Below are 14,384 nucleotides of genomic sequence, written 5' to 3'. Positions count from 1 at the left end.
TTAATAGTGAATTATTTTTTGAATGTGACCAATTATGATAAATCACAGGGACATTGCAATGTAGTCAATGATTTATCATATAATTGTATTAGTGTATGGAGTAATCTTTTGACCTGAAATATCATGGTCAAATCCGATATGGATGTGTATAGTTCATATGATGTATAAATATGGAATTAGTCATTTTCGATATGATAAAGCTAAGTTGATCATACATTGTTTGTCTACGGAGACGAATGATGATTAAGAAATGATCCGTTGATTCAAAGTTAATGGATTCAAAGTATCTGCTAAAATCAATAATTATCTAGTTTTGAGTTCCTGTATGAACATCGATAAATATTATAAACAAAATCTCTGGCTAGAGTTTAATGTAAATTATACAAAGAATATTCGTGATTACATATTCCAAATATATTGATCAATGATTCAGTGGAATATTGAGACTAAGATTTTGATGAACCATGAACCTTTACCTGATTAGGATTTGACAACGAAATTATCTTACCTATATGAAACGTATAATCGAAAAATAGGTTTGATGGAATGTGTTTTCATCATGGTTTAGGGACTATGACACATTACTAGATGTTTACCATAGTCATTCAGTCTCCGAACATGTTTTTCGATTCATCTGAAAATGACTAATGGCTAAACCACAATGAATCTAGATTGTTCCACCAATAAACCAAGTATTTCAAAGAGATAGATAATTAATTATCCAAGGATGGCTAGCGCCTTCCAAGGGTAAAGTGTTGCATGAATGTGAAAATGACATTCTCTCACCTCACTTTCTCTCTTTATTCTCATCTAAGGGCCATTTTTGCTTGGTTGGTACAAAGTTTGGAAGCTTCACACTTGGGTTGCTCCACTCCATCATCTCCATCAAAGATTAGCTTGGATAAGATATAAAATCTAACTAATCATTCATTAATTTTTAGCACCATTGATTCTTCCTTGCACCATACATTTTGTTGCATGTTAATGAATATGCATGACCATTTCCGTCACCATATCATCCATACCTTTTCACTTAGTTCTAACAAAAGATCATGATCATCTTGTTCCATGTAGTCATAACTCAATTTCAAGTTCATCAAATCATCAACTAAAATTTCAGTTTAAAAGTCGTCATGCCAAAATCAAAATTAAGACATAGAAGCCCTACTTACCTTTCTTCTTGCCGCATAATTCGATGTTAAGATAACCCTCTTGATCATCAGAATTTCCCTTCTCCGATGGCTATAAAACGCTCTATTGACCAAGCTTATAAGTACTCTTTCTCTATGCTTCAACCTAATAAGCATTGACAATCAAAATTTTCCCAATAATCTTGAGACATGATTCTTCACATAGAATCAACTAGAAACCAATGTCGCAATCATGCATCCTTTAATATTCCTTTATGCGGCACAATATCCTTATAGTCTACATGACAGGCTTAAGAACGAGCATAGACCCTTTATGCACAACCGATCATTAAAGCCAAAATTCACATTTTCTTCTAACACAACCATTTGTCTGATCCATAAACATATCTTAAATGTAAAATGACTAATTCAACCCTGGATATTACTCATGGGTGTTATAAAATAGCAAATAGACATTGCATTAGCCTATAGGTGAAGAAGATGACTTGAATAAGACAACCTCATCCAAAAATTATAAATAGGATAGATGAGTCCGTATTTGCCACGACTAACATAATTTGTCTAGCATTAAATAACAATTTCCAGTTGTTATGGAATCACTTTTCATAATTTTGAACAATTATAATTTAAGTATAATTACTCTTATATTATATTACAATCACAATGACACACATCAAAACACTTCATAAAAGCAAATATAGGTGTAACTTTAACCTCAACAAGCATAAATTCATAATAGTGGGAGGGCTAAGGAGAAGAGAGCCATTACCAGCAATCAAATATCACCCCAAACTTTGTAATACAACTTTCTGTTTATATTAATTAGATAATATATTGTGAACATGAACTCTAAATATTTCCAATTAAATCACGTTAAAAAATGACTCATTAATTTTTTCTCTCATGTCACTTTATATTTTTACATTGAATTTCACAATAGTTTGATGTATTTTTGTAAGTGAAAATCTCAACAATGTGATTTTGATATTTTGAAATTGTATTGTAAATTATTGTATTGAAATGGCAAAATAATTTTATTAAAATTACGAAAATACTGAGTTATCTGTGGGTTGACTTGTGCCTGGAAACGAGATTAAATATTTATTACCTGTGCAAATTGTTCAGTTTTGAACCTGTATGTGTTTCGACCCGGCCATATCAACCGGCCGCATCGTTTACCAGTCCTAGTGAGGACACGTCCCTCAAATTTGGTAGCGAACTGAATCTGAAAAAACAAGTGTATCTGTATCTAAATCTAATCTACAAACCCTTGAAACCCTTTCAACTTTTACAGTTACACCCCCATTTCTTCTTCTTTCCTTACTTCTTTCACCATTTTTAGTATCCCATCTTTTTTCTCAATACCCTTCTTCCCTTTGTCTTTCTAACCCCCAAAGGTCACAGCTTTTTCCGCTTATGGCTGAACCCCTATTTTGTCACTGTAATTGATCGATTCATGGAGATTGATAACAGTTCTTCATCGACTCCGACGTTAGATTCTAGTTCGGGTTTGACTCGGCAGAGGTTCACCATTGAGTTGAGGCCCGGTGAGACCACAATTGTTTCATGGAAGAGGCTGATCAAAGACGCTCACAAAGCTGACCTCCCTTTGACTCAAGAGACTAAGAAGGTTCAGGTCGCTCTGGTGAGGTTTTCTATGAATCCCCTTTGGAGTAATTTACTTTTTGGTTGCAGTTTTCAACTGAGATTTTTTGAGGACTTGTAGTTTGCTTAACATTTCTTTGAAATTAAAAGCCTTGCATTGATAAGGGTTTTGTTAATTGAACTGGGTTTTGCCTTGTGTTTGGAATTTTATCATTTGTTTTCTTATGAGAAATTATGAACAAGTTGGCACTTTTAGCATTAGTATCTGTTTATAGTAATGAGAGGTTATTATGGTTTAATTTTGTTGAGTGCAACTATTGTGATGACTAAATTTTCATGATGGATATGCTATTCTATAGTTTCTTATGGGTGTTGTACTATATTTAATGATATATAAATTCATAATAATTTATATATGAAGTAAAATTAACATGAGTGGATACAAATCCCATTCAAGCTTGAGCCCAAAAATATTGTTTTGATATTTATCACAAATTTTTTTAGATCACACTAAGAGAGAAGGATCTTTGTTATATGTTGGGATCTTGTGTTTGTTTATGATTTTTGAGGCTTTTAATCACGTGCTTATTATTTTCATTCTGGGTTGTCTTTTAGGCTTTTACTGGCCATTGGCACTCTTTTTTTTGTTGTTAGCTTGTTCACCCCTTGTCAGTCTTCTTGCATTTAATTGAAGTATATATATTTAAATAAGCTTGAGAATGATGAAGTTCTTATGTGGTTGGACTGGGAGCAGAAAAGGGAAAGGGCTGTCGAGATAGGATAAGAATTGAAGAGAGTCAAGAGTTAGTTGAAGACATGGGAACTGATTTAGATCTAGGAAATTAGTGCTGAACAAAGTGGAATTTGAAAAAATTGCATTGCTTGTTCAACATTTGCATGAAATGGATGAATTAGAAGAGAATAAGGGCAAGATTTTTTTGTATTTTTGTTCACGAGTTGGTAGGAAAGAAGAGAAAGGTGCAAGATGAGACGAGATTTTAGGTATAGTTTGGATATTTTTGTTGAAGATCTAGGAGGCAAGTGGAGACATGTATAAGTTTTTTAGTCAGAAACATTAAAAGATTGTATGCCTATACTATTTACCCTAAACTTGAGCCTTGGGTACAACTTAGTGCAGTGTCACACCAAACATAGTATATTATCATAAACTATATAATTCTGTCCAATGTAATACAGTCCCAAAAAACTAATGAGTCCTGTATGGTGTGCCATACTCAGCCTATATGTATCTTTTTATCATCTTTTATCATAAATCTTTGAAGCACAAAATTGAGATTCCGTATGATTCAGGATCCAATAGAAGTAACGTTTCAAGTTGCATGTTTCTGAAATGCTTTCTATTTCTTGGATTTTATTGTAAAGGGCAGGGTGGATGAAAATAGTAACATGTTTAGTATCTTCTCTTTTATTTATTTGGCCAATTTGAAGGCACATTCATGTATTGACCATTGGCCTTCTTGTTTCCTATCTATGTGTAAATGAAGTTGTGATCTTCAAATTAATTTATATAGTAATGGTACAAAGAGCATAATGATTGGTTTTAAGCTTTAAGCTGGATGCAAGCTAAATCTTTTTAGCCCATGGAGTTTCGAGACGTGATTGCTGGAATCTTGTTTGACTAAAGCTGTACTAATTTTGCTGAGCTTTTAGTTTTTTAAGGGGAAAGATATATTGTAAGTCTTATTTGGATTGTAAGAATTTTAATAGAAATGCCTTTTTTCTTTTTTTTAAAATTTTGACTTGGTATTTTTAGTGGGAAAGATCTACTGTAAATCATATTTAGTTTTTTAGCATTCTAATTTCTATCTTTCTCATTATTTAGTTTTTCCAGTTATTAGGATTTTCTGATTTGTAGCTGTTTTCTGCTATCAAACTTTTCTTTTATCAAATAGATGAATACACAATGATTTCCATCTGCATCTGATGTTTATATAGACTATCATAATGATTTATCTACATTTACCTGAAAATTTGCATTTTTGGAAAACCATGTTATATAGAATAGATATTTATAATGGTGATTTATATACTTGACCAATTACCAATAGATATCTGATGTTTCATAAGAATGATTGGTGGTAACCATAAAATGTTTAATGATTAGAATGGGTGAAATACATATATACAGTATATTTCTGTTTCCTTATTCCTAGCATGACTTCTTGTAGTTTTTAAGAATTGCTATAAAAAGTGCCTTTGGTTCCTATGTGAGCCATATCCCATATTCATATCTGGGCTGTAAGGTTGCTATGATTTTTTATTGCTCATTTACTGTTACAATTATTCTCCCTATAGTTCACAACTTATTATTCTCACACCAGTTGACAAACACTTCGCACAAGTAAATTTGTGTTATTATTATAAATTTAAAAGCATGTGCCTAAACAGTCAGGTCTTTTGTTTAGATCTTGGGAGTTTCAGTTTCATTTCACTCTATGGGTAGCGATTGTTCAGAATCATAAAATCTGCTTTGCAATATTTAGAGTTACTTGCAGAATTTGAATTGAAAGATTGAAGTAGAAGCATAATTTAAACTGTGGCCAAATGGAAAATCTTTAACCTTTAAGCCTTTTTGGTTCATGTGTTTAGATAATTCAATTGGGTTTTACCTTGGGTTGTGCATTCTATGAACTATTATTAATTTTTTGATAAGAAACAAAGGAATTGTATATGTATAAAGAGATTTACAGAAGAGATAGCAAGATCTTCACGGCAATTAGCCAACCAGCTTGGAGACACTGTTGAATGTTCCTTTGTCCAATTAATTCTCACAACATGCCCAAGAAGAAACTGAACTAGCCAATGTGCACTGCTAATGTAGATGACTCATAAAGTGAGTAACCTAAAGTCTCTAGAAATGGAGGCCCAAAAAGAGCCTAACAACTGAATCCTTTCCCTGGAAAGATTGATATCTATTCCAGAATTATCCAAAATATTTGTTTTCCATTTTTGGTTAAACATGCAAAGAGTTGCCTGAGCTGTGTCATCCACAAGACTTCAGCTTTATCACCTCTACCGTGAACATTAAATTCTAATTGTTACATTTGCATCACTTTAAGTGCAGTATTTGCTGATACCCTAGAGACTTGTACTACATATGTTGGGTTGTTCGTAATTATTTTGATAAAAGAAATAGCTTGCTGCCATGGCAAAAGGGAATTTTATTTTTGGCTTTTTATTCATTGTTTTAATACAGCTATCGCATTTTTCTGGACTTTTGAGGTGAATGAAGTTTATTGTTTAGGATGGTCCAAATTTGATCAAATAACCAGGACTACGTTGGAGATTATACACCGCTTGACAAATTCTCTTTGATGCATCTAACCCACAAACTGAAGTTTTAGGGTTTGAGTTGTGTGTGGCATGTTGATGACTATCATTTTAACTGTAAGCAAACAGAAAAAGAGGAAGAAGGTGATGCCTCTGATAGGAATATAGAGAGATGATGGTTATTCTGTTGGAATCATAATTATTATTGTAAACATAGTAGTAACTATTAATTTGTCATTGCTGTAATTATTGCTATTAATACTACCAATTTTTTTATAGGAAACTTAGATATGCGTAATTATTGTTGTTATAATAATTGTCTTTATTGAGAAAATCATTAATCATTCATTGCCCAAAATTAAATAATAACTTGTTGAGATGTATCATAGAGGAAGAGCCTCAAAAAAAAAAAAATTATTATATATTTATATTATCCTTTTTTTTTTTCCATCCTGAGTATTATGTGTGACTTTTTCGAAGTTCTTTGTATTACGATAAAAAAGTTTCCTGGTGGAGCAAGTGATATGATTCAAAGAAGTGTACTTTTTTGAGATGTGTTGTTATGGTCGATTTTGTCTGTGTCTGTACATGTGATTGCAGCAAAAATATTTATTCTTTTGACATGGACAAATTATAGCAGTAATTTGTGTCTCTTTCTATGCAGGATGAATACTTCCAAGATGAGAAGGCACTCACTAAGCACAATGAGTTTACTGATAATAAGGGGAAATCAAAACAATTGTAATTCCTCCTTTTTTGTCTTTTCTTTTTGGGTTTGTCTGTAAGCATTTTTGTTATTAGTTTTGCCTCCGTCATTCCCCAATTAATGATATTATATTTATCTTCAGTCCACGCTTGACTCTTCTTTTCCATTGAATTGCCAGAAATGAACCCACCGGTTCTACTGAAGGCCAGCTGAAAAAGCGGAAAACATGTATTCCAAAGGCTTTAGGGGAGAGGATGGATGATGATGTACCAAATAAGAATGCAAAATTAGGTCATGCAAGGCCAAAAGTTGCTGCAAAGAATTTAATGTTGGGAAAACAACCTTCCAGTCTCTCCCAGAGTTTTGCTGCCAACAATGAACATTATATAAAGTCACAGAATCCATCAAGTTCTCTAACAGCGTTCTCCAGAAAAAAGCTTGCTGATACTAGCATTAAATCTGAGAATTCTTTCTCTGCAGGAATCCCAAATAAAGATACTTCTGTACTTAATCAAAATTCAAAAGATACTGAAAAGCAGAGGATTGGAATTGCCCATTGCAGGAGTATAGGGAACAAATTAAAAGATGAGAATAAACTCTCTGGTGCTATCAATTTGACTTATGATGATAAAAATGCTTCTATGAAACTGGAGCCTCAGGCCAACAGAATATTGACTGACTCCAGTGAATTTGAATTCTTGACCAGTGTTTGGCAGAGGGACAGGAATGGAAATAATGGACTGCCTGACCTTAATATTCCTGCTTCTCCCACTGAGCCAGTGGTATGTATTGGCATTTCCTGAAAATCTCAGATTATATCTCTGGGGTTTAACTTTATCTTGTTTTTGTTTTTATTGGTGTTAGTGGGTAACGGGTAACTCATCTTAGGAGTATTGCCTTGTGCTATCTCTCATAGCTCAGCAGACTTGAGTGAATTTGGTCTTTTTATATGTGTGTGCAAAATGGTGCCATGATTATGTCAGAGAATCTGATGAACTTGTTTTTTGCTTGAGCTGTGTTATTTCTACATGAGGCTCTGTAGGTTCAACTTTCATAATGTTTCTGATGCATATATGTTTATCTGAACATTAAATCATGCCTTCAACCTTTTATTACATTTTGTTCCCTAGATTGGAAACCACCAACCCAATTTATATGTTATTCTCATTATTTTGGTTGTAAATATGCTCATCTAGTGTGGTATCTTGAAAATTAAAACTGTATTGAAGTTATCTGGGGTAATATCAACTTTGCTTATGCATAAAAAATTTCACTCTATGATCCATGGTTTAGAAAAGAGTTCATGGATCTTCCTCGAGGCTAGATCTAATTGCAAGGGACATAGTCGTGGAAATAGGTAGAAGCCTCCCTTGAAGTTTCAAAAATTGTTGTATACATCTACTATAAATCATCAAGAACCACCTTGAAGTTTTATATATTGATCAAGAAACTTCCCATGAGGACTCTGCCTTCCACTGGTCATTATCATGAAATGCCTTGAGAGTCGTTAATTTTAATGAAATATGCTGTTTTTAAAATTATAAACCTTCCTTACTAGGATACTTTTTGTTGAAAAGTCATTAAAACCACCATAAGAATTGCAGAAACACTAGGATGGTCACTTCTCATGTATTTCCAAAACATTGGTTTTTTTTTTTTAAATTTTTTTTCTTAAATACCATACATCGTCTCTCAGCGTGCAGATATGGTCACCCATTTTGCAAACAAAGTAGTTTCTTTTAATAAGCACTTGGAAAGAGAGATGCCCAAGTTGATGATGATTGGTTAATGATGTGCTCTCTCTCTCTCACAAACACTTACATATGCGTCCACACACACACACTCGTGTACGCTTGTAAAAACCTTTTTGATTAGTGTTAAGATATGTTTTCTGTTTCATTTTGTATTTTATTTCTTTGGATATGGAATTCTTTGGGAACAACATCTGTGCTAACGTACGTTTGTTTTAATTCGTATCCCATATCTCAGAAAATGGCCTCTTATTTAAAGGATGTCTCGAGTTTGAGGCCAAAATGTTCATCCCTTGAAAGGGCCATCAGGGAGTTGGAGAAAGTAGTTGCAGAATGTGAGTCTGTCATTTTCCTTGGGCAATATAAATTCTTGCCTAATGATAAATATGGGCCATTTTCCTAGTAAATATAAAGTCTTGCTTAATCATAAATGTAGATGTTTAACACAAATAAGTGTGTTTATGCTATATAATGTGGATTATTTTTTACAGCAAGACCACCAAATGTAGAAGTTCAGGAAGCTGACACCTCATCCTTGGCTGTTAAAAGAAGACTGCCTCGTGAAGTGAAGCAAAAGCTTGCTAAAGTTGCTAGACTAGCGGTTCGATGAACTGTTTTTTCTTACTATTTTTTTTTGTTGTACGCTATTTCAGTCACGGCTTAAGCTTTTAGTTCCACTTCAGTTAATTTGATTATTTTCAATTGTCATTTCAGCAGTCAAGCCAAGGGAAAATATCAAATGAGTTGGTTGACCAACTTATGAGTATTCTTGGACATCTAGTGCAGCTTAGAACGCTGAAGGTGACTTCTTTTTTTTTTTTGTCAAAAGTAGACTACAAGAATTTTATACTCAATTTATTGTAGACATGCTTCAGCCATTTTTTAATGTCAAGCTGCCCCTTGCTAAAAGTAGTCTCTTCTAATTGGGACCAACTTTAAACAATATAGTAATAGATGATAATCCTTCTGCCGTATGTATAATTTTGATCTTGTATTTGTTTAAAAATTTGGTGGGAATACTCTCCTTGTGATTTCTTTAAGTCATTTATTGTTGAAGTTGTCTTCAGGAGTTACAAGATCTTGGTTCATTTTATCAGTCTAGTGCTTATTATACATGTTATAGAAATCTCTCTTTCCCACTATGTGTCTCTTTATACTTCTAATTCTTTCTATATATCATTGGTGGCTGCAGAGAAACTTAAGAGAGATGGTTCTGCTTGGTCTGTCAGCCAAGCGAGAGAAAGCTGATAGATTTCAACAAATCAAAATGGAGGTCACTGAGATGATCAAACTGCAGGTTTCCTTAAATTCTACTTTGTGAAATTTCCAAATGTTTTGATGTACTTAAGTTTTGGTTTTAGTTTAATTTCTCATGCTTTATCTCCGTGAATAAAAAATTTGTACATAGCCACTCTGTTAAATTTGATGATTATCCAATTGCTTAAAAGTTTTATCTGGGCATTGTTAAGAGTAGTTCACTTTTGCTACTTTGCTCCACGTGTTGTAATAAATTTAAACACTCCTCTCAATAAGCGACAGAATTTGTAAAAATTAGATTGCAAATAATGCATTTTTTTAATGCGTGCCAATTATAATTTTGATGGAAAATCATTTCCATGTAATGTTTAGCTCTATTAATTTGATGTACTGTTTTTCAATGTTGTGAGGAACATTCTTAGGCTCAATTCTTTGTAATGTTTTCTAAGTTGAGAAAGATATTCTTCAGCTGCTACTGAATGTGTTAAGTCTTTTGTCTAAATCTGATAGAAACTGTGATTCCGTTGATGCAAATGTATAACCTTCATCAGGCATTTAAACAAAGTGATGGAGCAGCAGATAATTTTCATGAGGCATATTGCTCAGAGGGGAAAAGAGTTTTCAGAGAAAAAATTAGTATGAATATTGCACTGGAGGACAAAATGTGTGATCTGTATGACCTATACATCCAGGTGTTTTTTTTTTTTACCATGCCAAATAGTTGTATGTTATATTGCATTAGTAATTTTACATGTTACTAATATTGCTGATTAATGTCTAGGGGATGGATGAAGAAAAAGGTCCGCAGATTAGAAAGTTATATGCTGAGGTACTTGTTTTTCTATTTCCATTTCTCTTTTACCAATATGAACAACCTGAACATTTATTTATGAAGTTAATGTGACTTCTAAGTAAATTTTCTTCTTCTCTGTAAGTTAAAGTTTTGAATATCCAGGATTTGGAAGTTATTTTAATGTAGCAAGTTAGTTTTAAATGCCTGTGCAATTGCAACAGTTCATGTTTTGCCATTCCATTTGTCTGAAACTGTATTTTCTAAATGTCCTAGTGGTAGCTTTTAACAAATAATGTGGATTGATGAGCAGGAATTATGTCTCCAAATTGATGTGTTACTTTCTCTCCCAGTTTTTGTAAAGCTTGTTCTCACTTTTTTCTTCATAAACCTAGGAATTTGTTTTACAATTCAGAGGATTATATTTCAAACTTATGGCTGTCTGATGAGCCATTATATCTCTGTATTGTGTATATTATTCAGCTTGCAGAATTATGGCCAACTGGAGTCATGGACAGTCTTGGGATAAAGAAGGCAATCTTTAGGGCAAAGGACCGTCGAAGGGCATCATATGGTGATGAGAAGGTGTGGACACATTTTCATAATTAAATTCCTGTAAATCCAATTCTTTTTTCTTGAAACTTAAAATTTTTAATTTCTTCAGAAAAAAAAAATATAATTTCCCAATTTCTGAGTTCTTAATAAGTTTTCTATTTTCTCCCTTTCCCCCTATTTGCGGTTTTCTTGCACTGATTTTCTAATGATAGCTCATTAAAAAGAAAAAAGGTGGGGGGTTTCCCTTCTTATTCATTAATTAACTAGATATGATTTTCTCCATGGCTGGTTTTTATTTCAGTGTACAAGGATCAACAACCCAACAATTAAGTTCCCGTGTAACACCATTTGTTCAAAAAATACATATTGAGATGGGTTATAATAAATAGTTTCTGATGGTAATGGTCTGCAGCATGCATAGTTAACTAATGCTTGATATTGGCAACATGGAGTCCAGCTAGTAATTTATATACAACTGCAGCAGCTATCTATTTGCTCATTATATATGTGCAGTTTATAATGTCATGATTCCAAATACAATCATTTATGGAAATGAAAGAAATTGGTCATCTATAAATTTCAGTATATGAATGTACCATTGTACCCGGATAGTGGGTTTGAGTTGATGTGCTATGTTTTATATGGTTTTTGGGACACTGTATTTTCTCTACTTTTGTTGTTATACACAAGATTTTTGAGATTTTTTGTGAAAATCTACAGTGGACACTTGATCACCTTTTATTTTTTTTTTCTGTTGTTGAAATATACTATCGGCTCCTATCAAAAAAGATATTGTTATGATCCTATTAACTGTTTCAAGTGCAATCATTTATGGACAAGAAAGAAATTGTTCATATATAAAATATCAGTATCTGAGCTTATTATGTTTAGGTTCAAGAAAAACTGAAGTTGGGTGTGCCAAGTAGTGAAGGCATTATTGGGGGAGAAGTTAGTTCGATGGCTCAACCGCAAGCCCTGTACGAGAAAATGGTTAGCAAGACTAACAGTCAGAATATTTTAGCTGCTGATCATCATCACCTTGCTACTCCTATGAGAACACCAAGTTGTACGGCTATAGGTTCAAATATGGATTTGCAAAAACAAGAGAGACTGGCATTCCCACCACCAAAGCAGCAACAGGCAGAAGCGGAAAGTGGTGTGAACAAGTCCAAGTCATCATGGATGACGAGGGATAAGGAATCTCAAAAGCGGACAGTTGGTAGCCCCTTCTAATTCAAACAGTAGAAGACCCTGGTAGCATGTTATATATTATGTGAAGGGAATTGCAGAAGGGCTGTTTTCTTGATGCATTGGACAAAAATACCCAGTGAATCAGTAGAGTTAATATTGTGGTTAGAGTTGTTAGATAGGAATCAATGGCAGAGATAAGTTGTAATGTTTAGGCAGACATTGAACAATTTAGAGGAATTGTACCTTTAATGGTTGATATGATTTTCACTTTAATTGTCCATTTAAAAAAAAAAATCAATAATCATTCATATAAACTATCCAATATGTGACACAATGTCATATATATATATATATATGTATGTATGTATGTATGTAAATGTATATGAGGCATAAATATGTTTTTGTGTGTGATTCTGCTAGGATTCTGATGAAAATTTTGCAGCACCTCCCTGTATATACCGATTCCCAGTGGTAACAACATTCCAGTCAGCATTTCTATTTAACAATTTGTAATGAAAAAACAAGACAGAAGTCTAGTTCATCTTCATTCGTTTTAGTTCCAATTACTCCAAGAATCAGCAGTAATTCCCGAATCAATCCACACTTAAACAAACTAAAAGCTAAATGAGCAATTCAACAATTCAACAGAAATTCATCTTGTCATTAAACAGAAATTCAATCTCAAATGAAAGTCATTACAGCAATTATAAGCAAATTCAACTGAATAAAACAGAAGCAAAATACCGAATGTTCAACTTGAGCAAAATTACAAAATTCCAGCAACCCTCCAGGCAGTTCGGGAGGCCCAGAATCTCGCCCAAAGTTCCCTATTCTTTTGAGATTTTTTCCTTTTGCTTCGCTAACCACTTGGTGCCCTTTCTGTTTTCCTTCTCTTTCATCTCCCTTTCTGTTAAGCCACGTGTCTTCCCTCCTAATGATAATTCCAACAAATGTTGGCGTGCCACCTATCCATCCCCCAAATTTCCACCTAATTGTGAGGGCTCTCTTCCATTACTGCTCATTTTCATTCTAATAAGCTCATCCCTCCTCTACTTCGTTTTCCTTTTCCTATGAGAAACATAGACTCATGATCTAACATTCTTCGCGCGCCCCACCATTAAAATTCCCAAGAATCTTCACATTCAAGTATGTCTTTCTAGCATATTAAGATCTCCAATTTTCCTTGGTCAAAATATCAATAGCCCAGAGTTTCTAAGGGTTGTAATTTTAGCTCCCCTTGCTCATTCATGTTTTGGTTTACTAGAGATGGTCTCCCCATGTTGCTTTTTCAACTGGAAAACATGAAAAATGGGATGTATTCTTAAAGTCAGGGGCAGCGAAAGTTTGTATGCAACTGCTCGTATCTTTTCTATCACCCTCACAAGGACCATAAAACCTTGGGCTCATATTTTTGTTGGGTCGGTTAGCTAAAAAGCGAAAACGGTAGGACTGCATTTTTTAAAAGACTTGATTGCCCACTGCAAATTCAACTTCCCTCCTTTTTCGATCCACAAATTTTTTTCATTCGTTCTTGCTTTTTATGTAAGTTGTCTTTGAGCTCATCAATGGTGACATTTCTCTCCGGAATCATCAAGTTCACTTCTTCCGCCTTAGATTCCTTCTCTAACCACCTAGGTAACCCCCTTGGAATGGAGTCATGCTCGTGGAGCTGGTATAAGAGGTATTAAATTAGTACTCAGCCCACAGACAACCATTTGGGCCACTATCGCGGTTGCCTAAAATAGAAACAATGTAAGTAAGTCTCACTACTATGGTATACCATTTTTGTTTGCACATCAGTTTGGGGGTGGTAGACTGAACTAAATTTCATTGTCATCCCTATGACTCTAAAAATTTCTACCCAAAACTTGCTCATGAATAGCTTGTCATGATCTGATACTTTTGAGCGGAGGAAACCATGCAACTTAATAACTTCGTAAACAAACTTATGAGCAACTTCAACAGCTTTCAGCGGTGTTTCAAAGCTAGAAAATGACCATACTTAATTAAGCGATCGACCACAACAAGGATGGTATCTACACTTGCTGTTTTGGGTAGCTCGATTATGAAATCTGTCAAAACATCTT

At 33.8% G+C, this 14,384-nt stretch overlaps 1 protein-coding gene across 2 annotated transcripts; it reads left to right on the top strand.

The window, feature by feature from the left end:
- The first annotated feature begins 2,302 nt into the window (after positions 1 to 2,302).
- On the top strand, positions 2,303 to 12,570 carry LOC123199280 (ubinuclein-1-like). 2 transcript variants are annotated; one of them, XM_044614183.1, is made up of 11 exons: positions 2,303 to 2,796; positions 6,712 to 6,788; positions 6,932 to 7,535; positions 8,743 to 8,839; positions 8,996 to 9,105; positions 9,219 to 9,305; positions 9,697 to 9,801; positions 10,313 to 10,453; positions 10,543 to 10,590; positions 11,035 to 11,136; positions 11,408 to 11,847. In XM_044614183.1, exons 1-11 carry the CDS (start codon positions 2,608 to 2,610, stop codon positions 11,474 to 11,476), a joined length of 1,629 nt encoding a protein of 542 aa, XP_044470118.1. In that variant the 5' UTR covers positions 2,303 to 2,607; the 3' UTR covers positions 11,477 to 11,847. The 2 variants fall into 2 exon arrangements, with proteins under 2 accessions (XP_044470118.1, XP_044470117.1); XM_044614182.1 differs by lacking the exon at positions 11,408 to 11,847 and adding an exon at positions 11,998 to 12,570 and having other exon boundaries at positions 2,307 to 2,796.
- Positions 12,571 to 14,384: the final 1,814 nt, after the last annotated feature.

This window comes from Mangifera indica, chromosome 16 (genome assembly GCF_011075055.1).
Source record: "Mangifera indica cultivar Alphonso chromosome 16, CATAS_Mindica_2.1, whole genome shotgun sequence".
NCBI classification, from domain to species: domain Eukaryota; kingdom Viridiplantae; phylum Streptophyta; class Magnoliopsida; order Sapindales; family Anacardiaceae; genus Mangifera; species Mangifera indica.
Note: the sequence above shows the minus strand (reverse complement) of the source record. Positions and strands in the feature narration are given on the sequence as shown.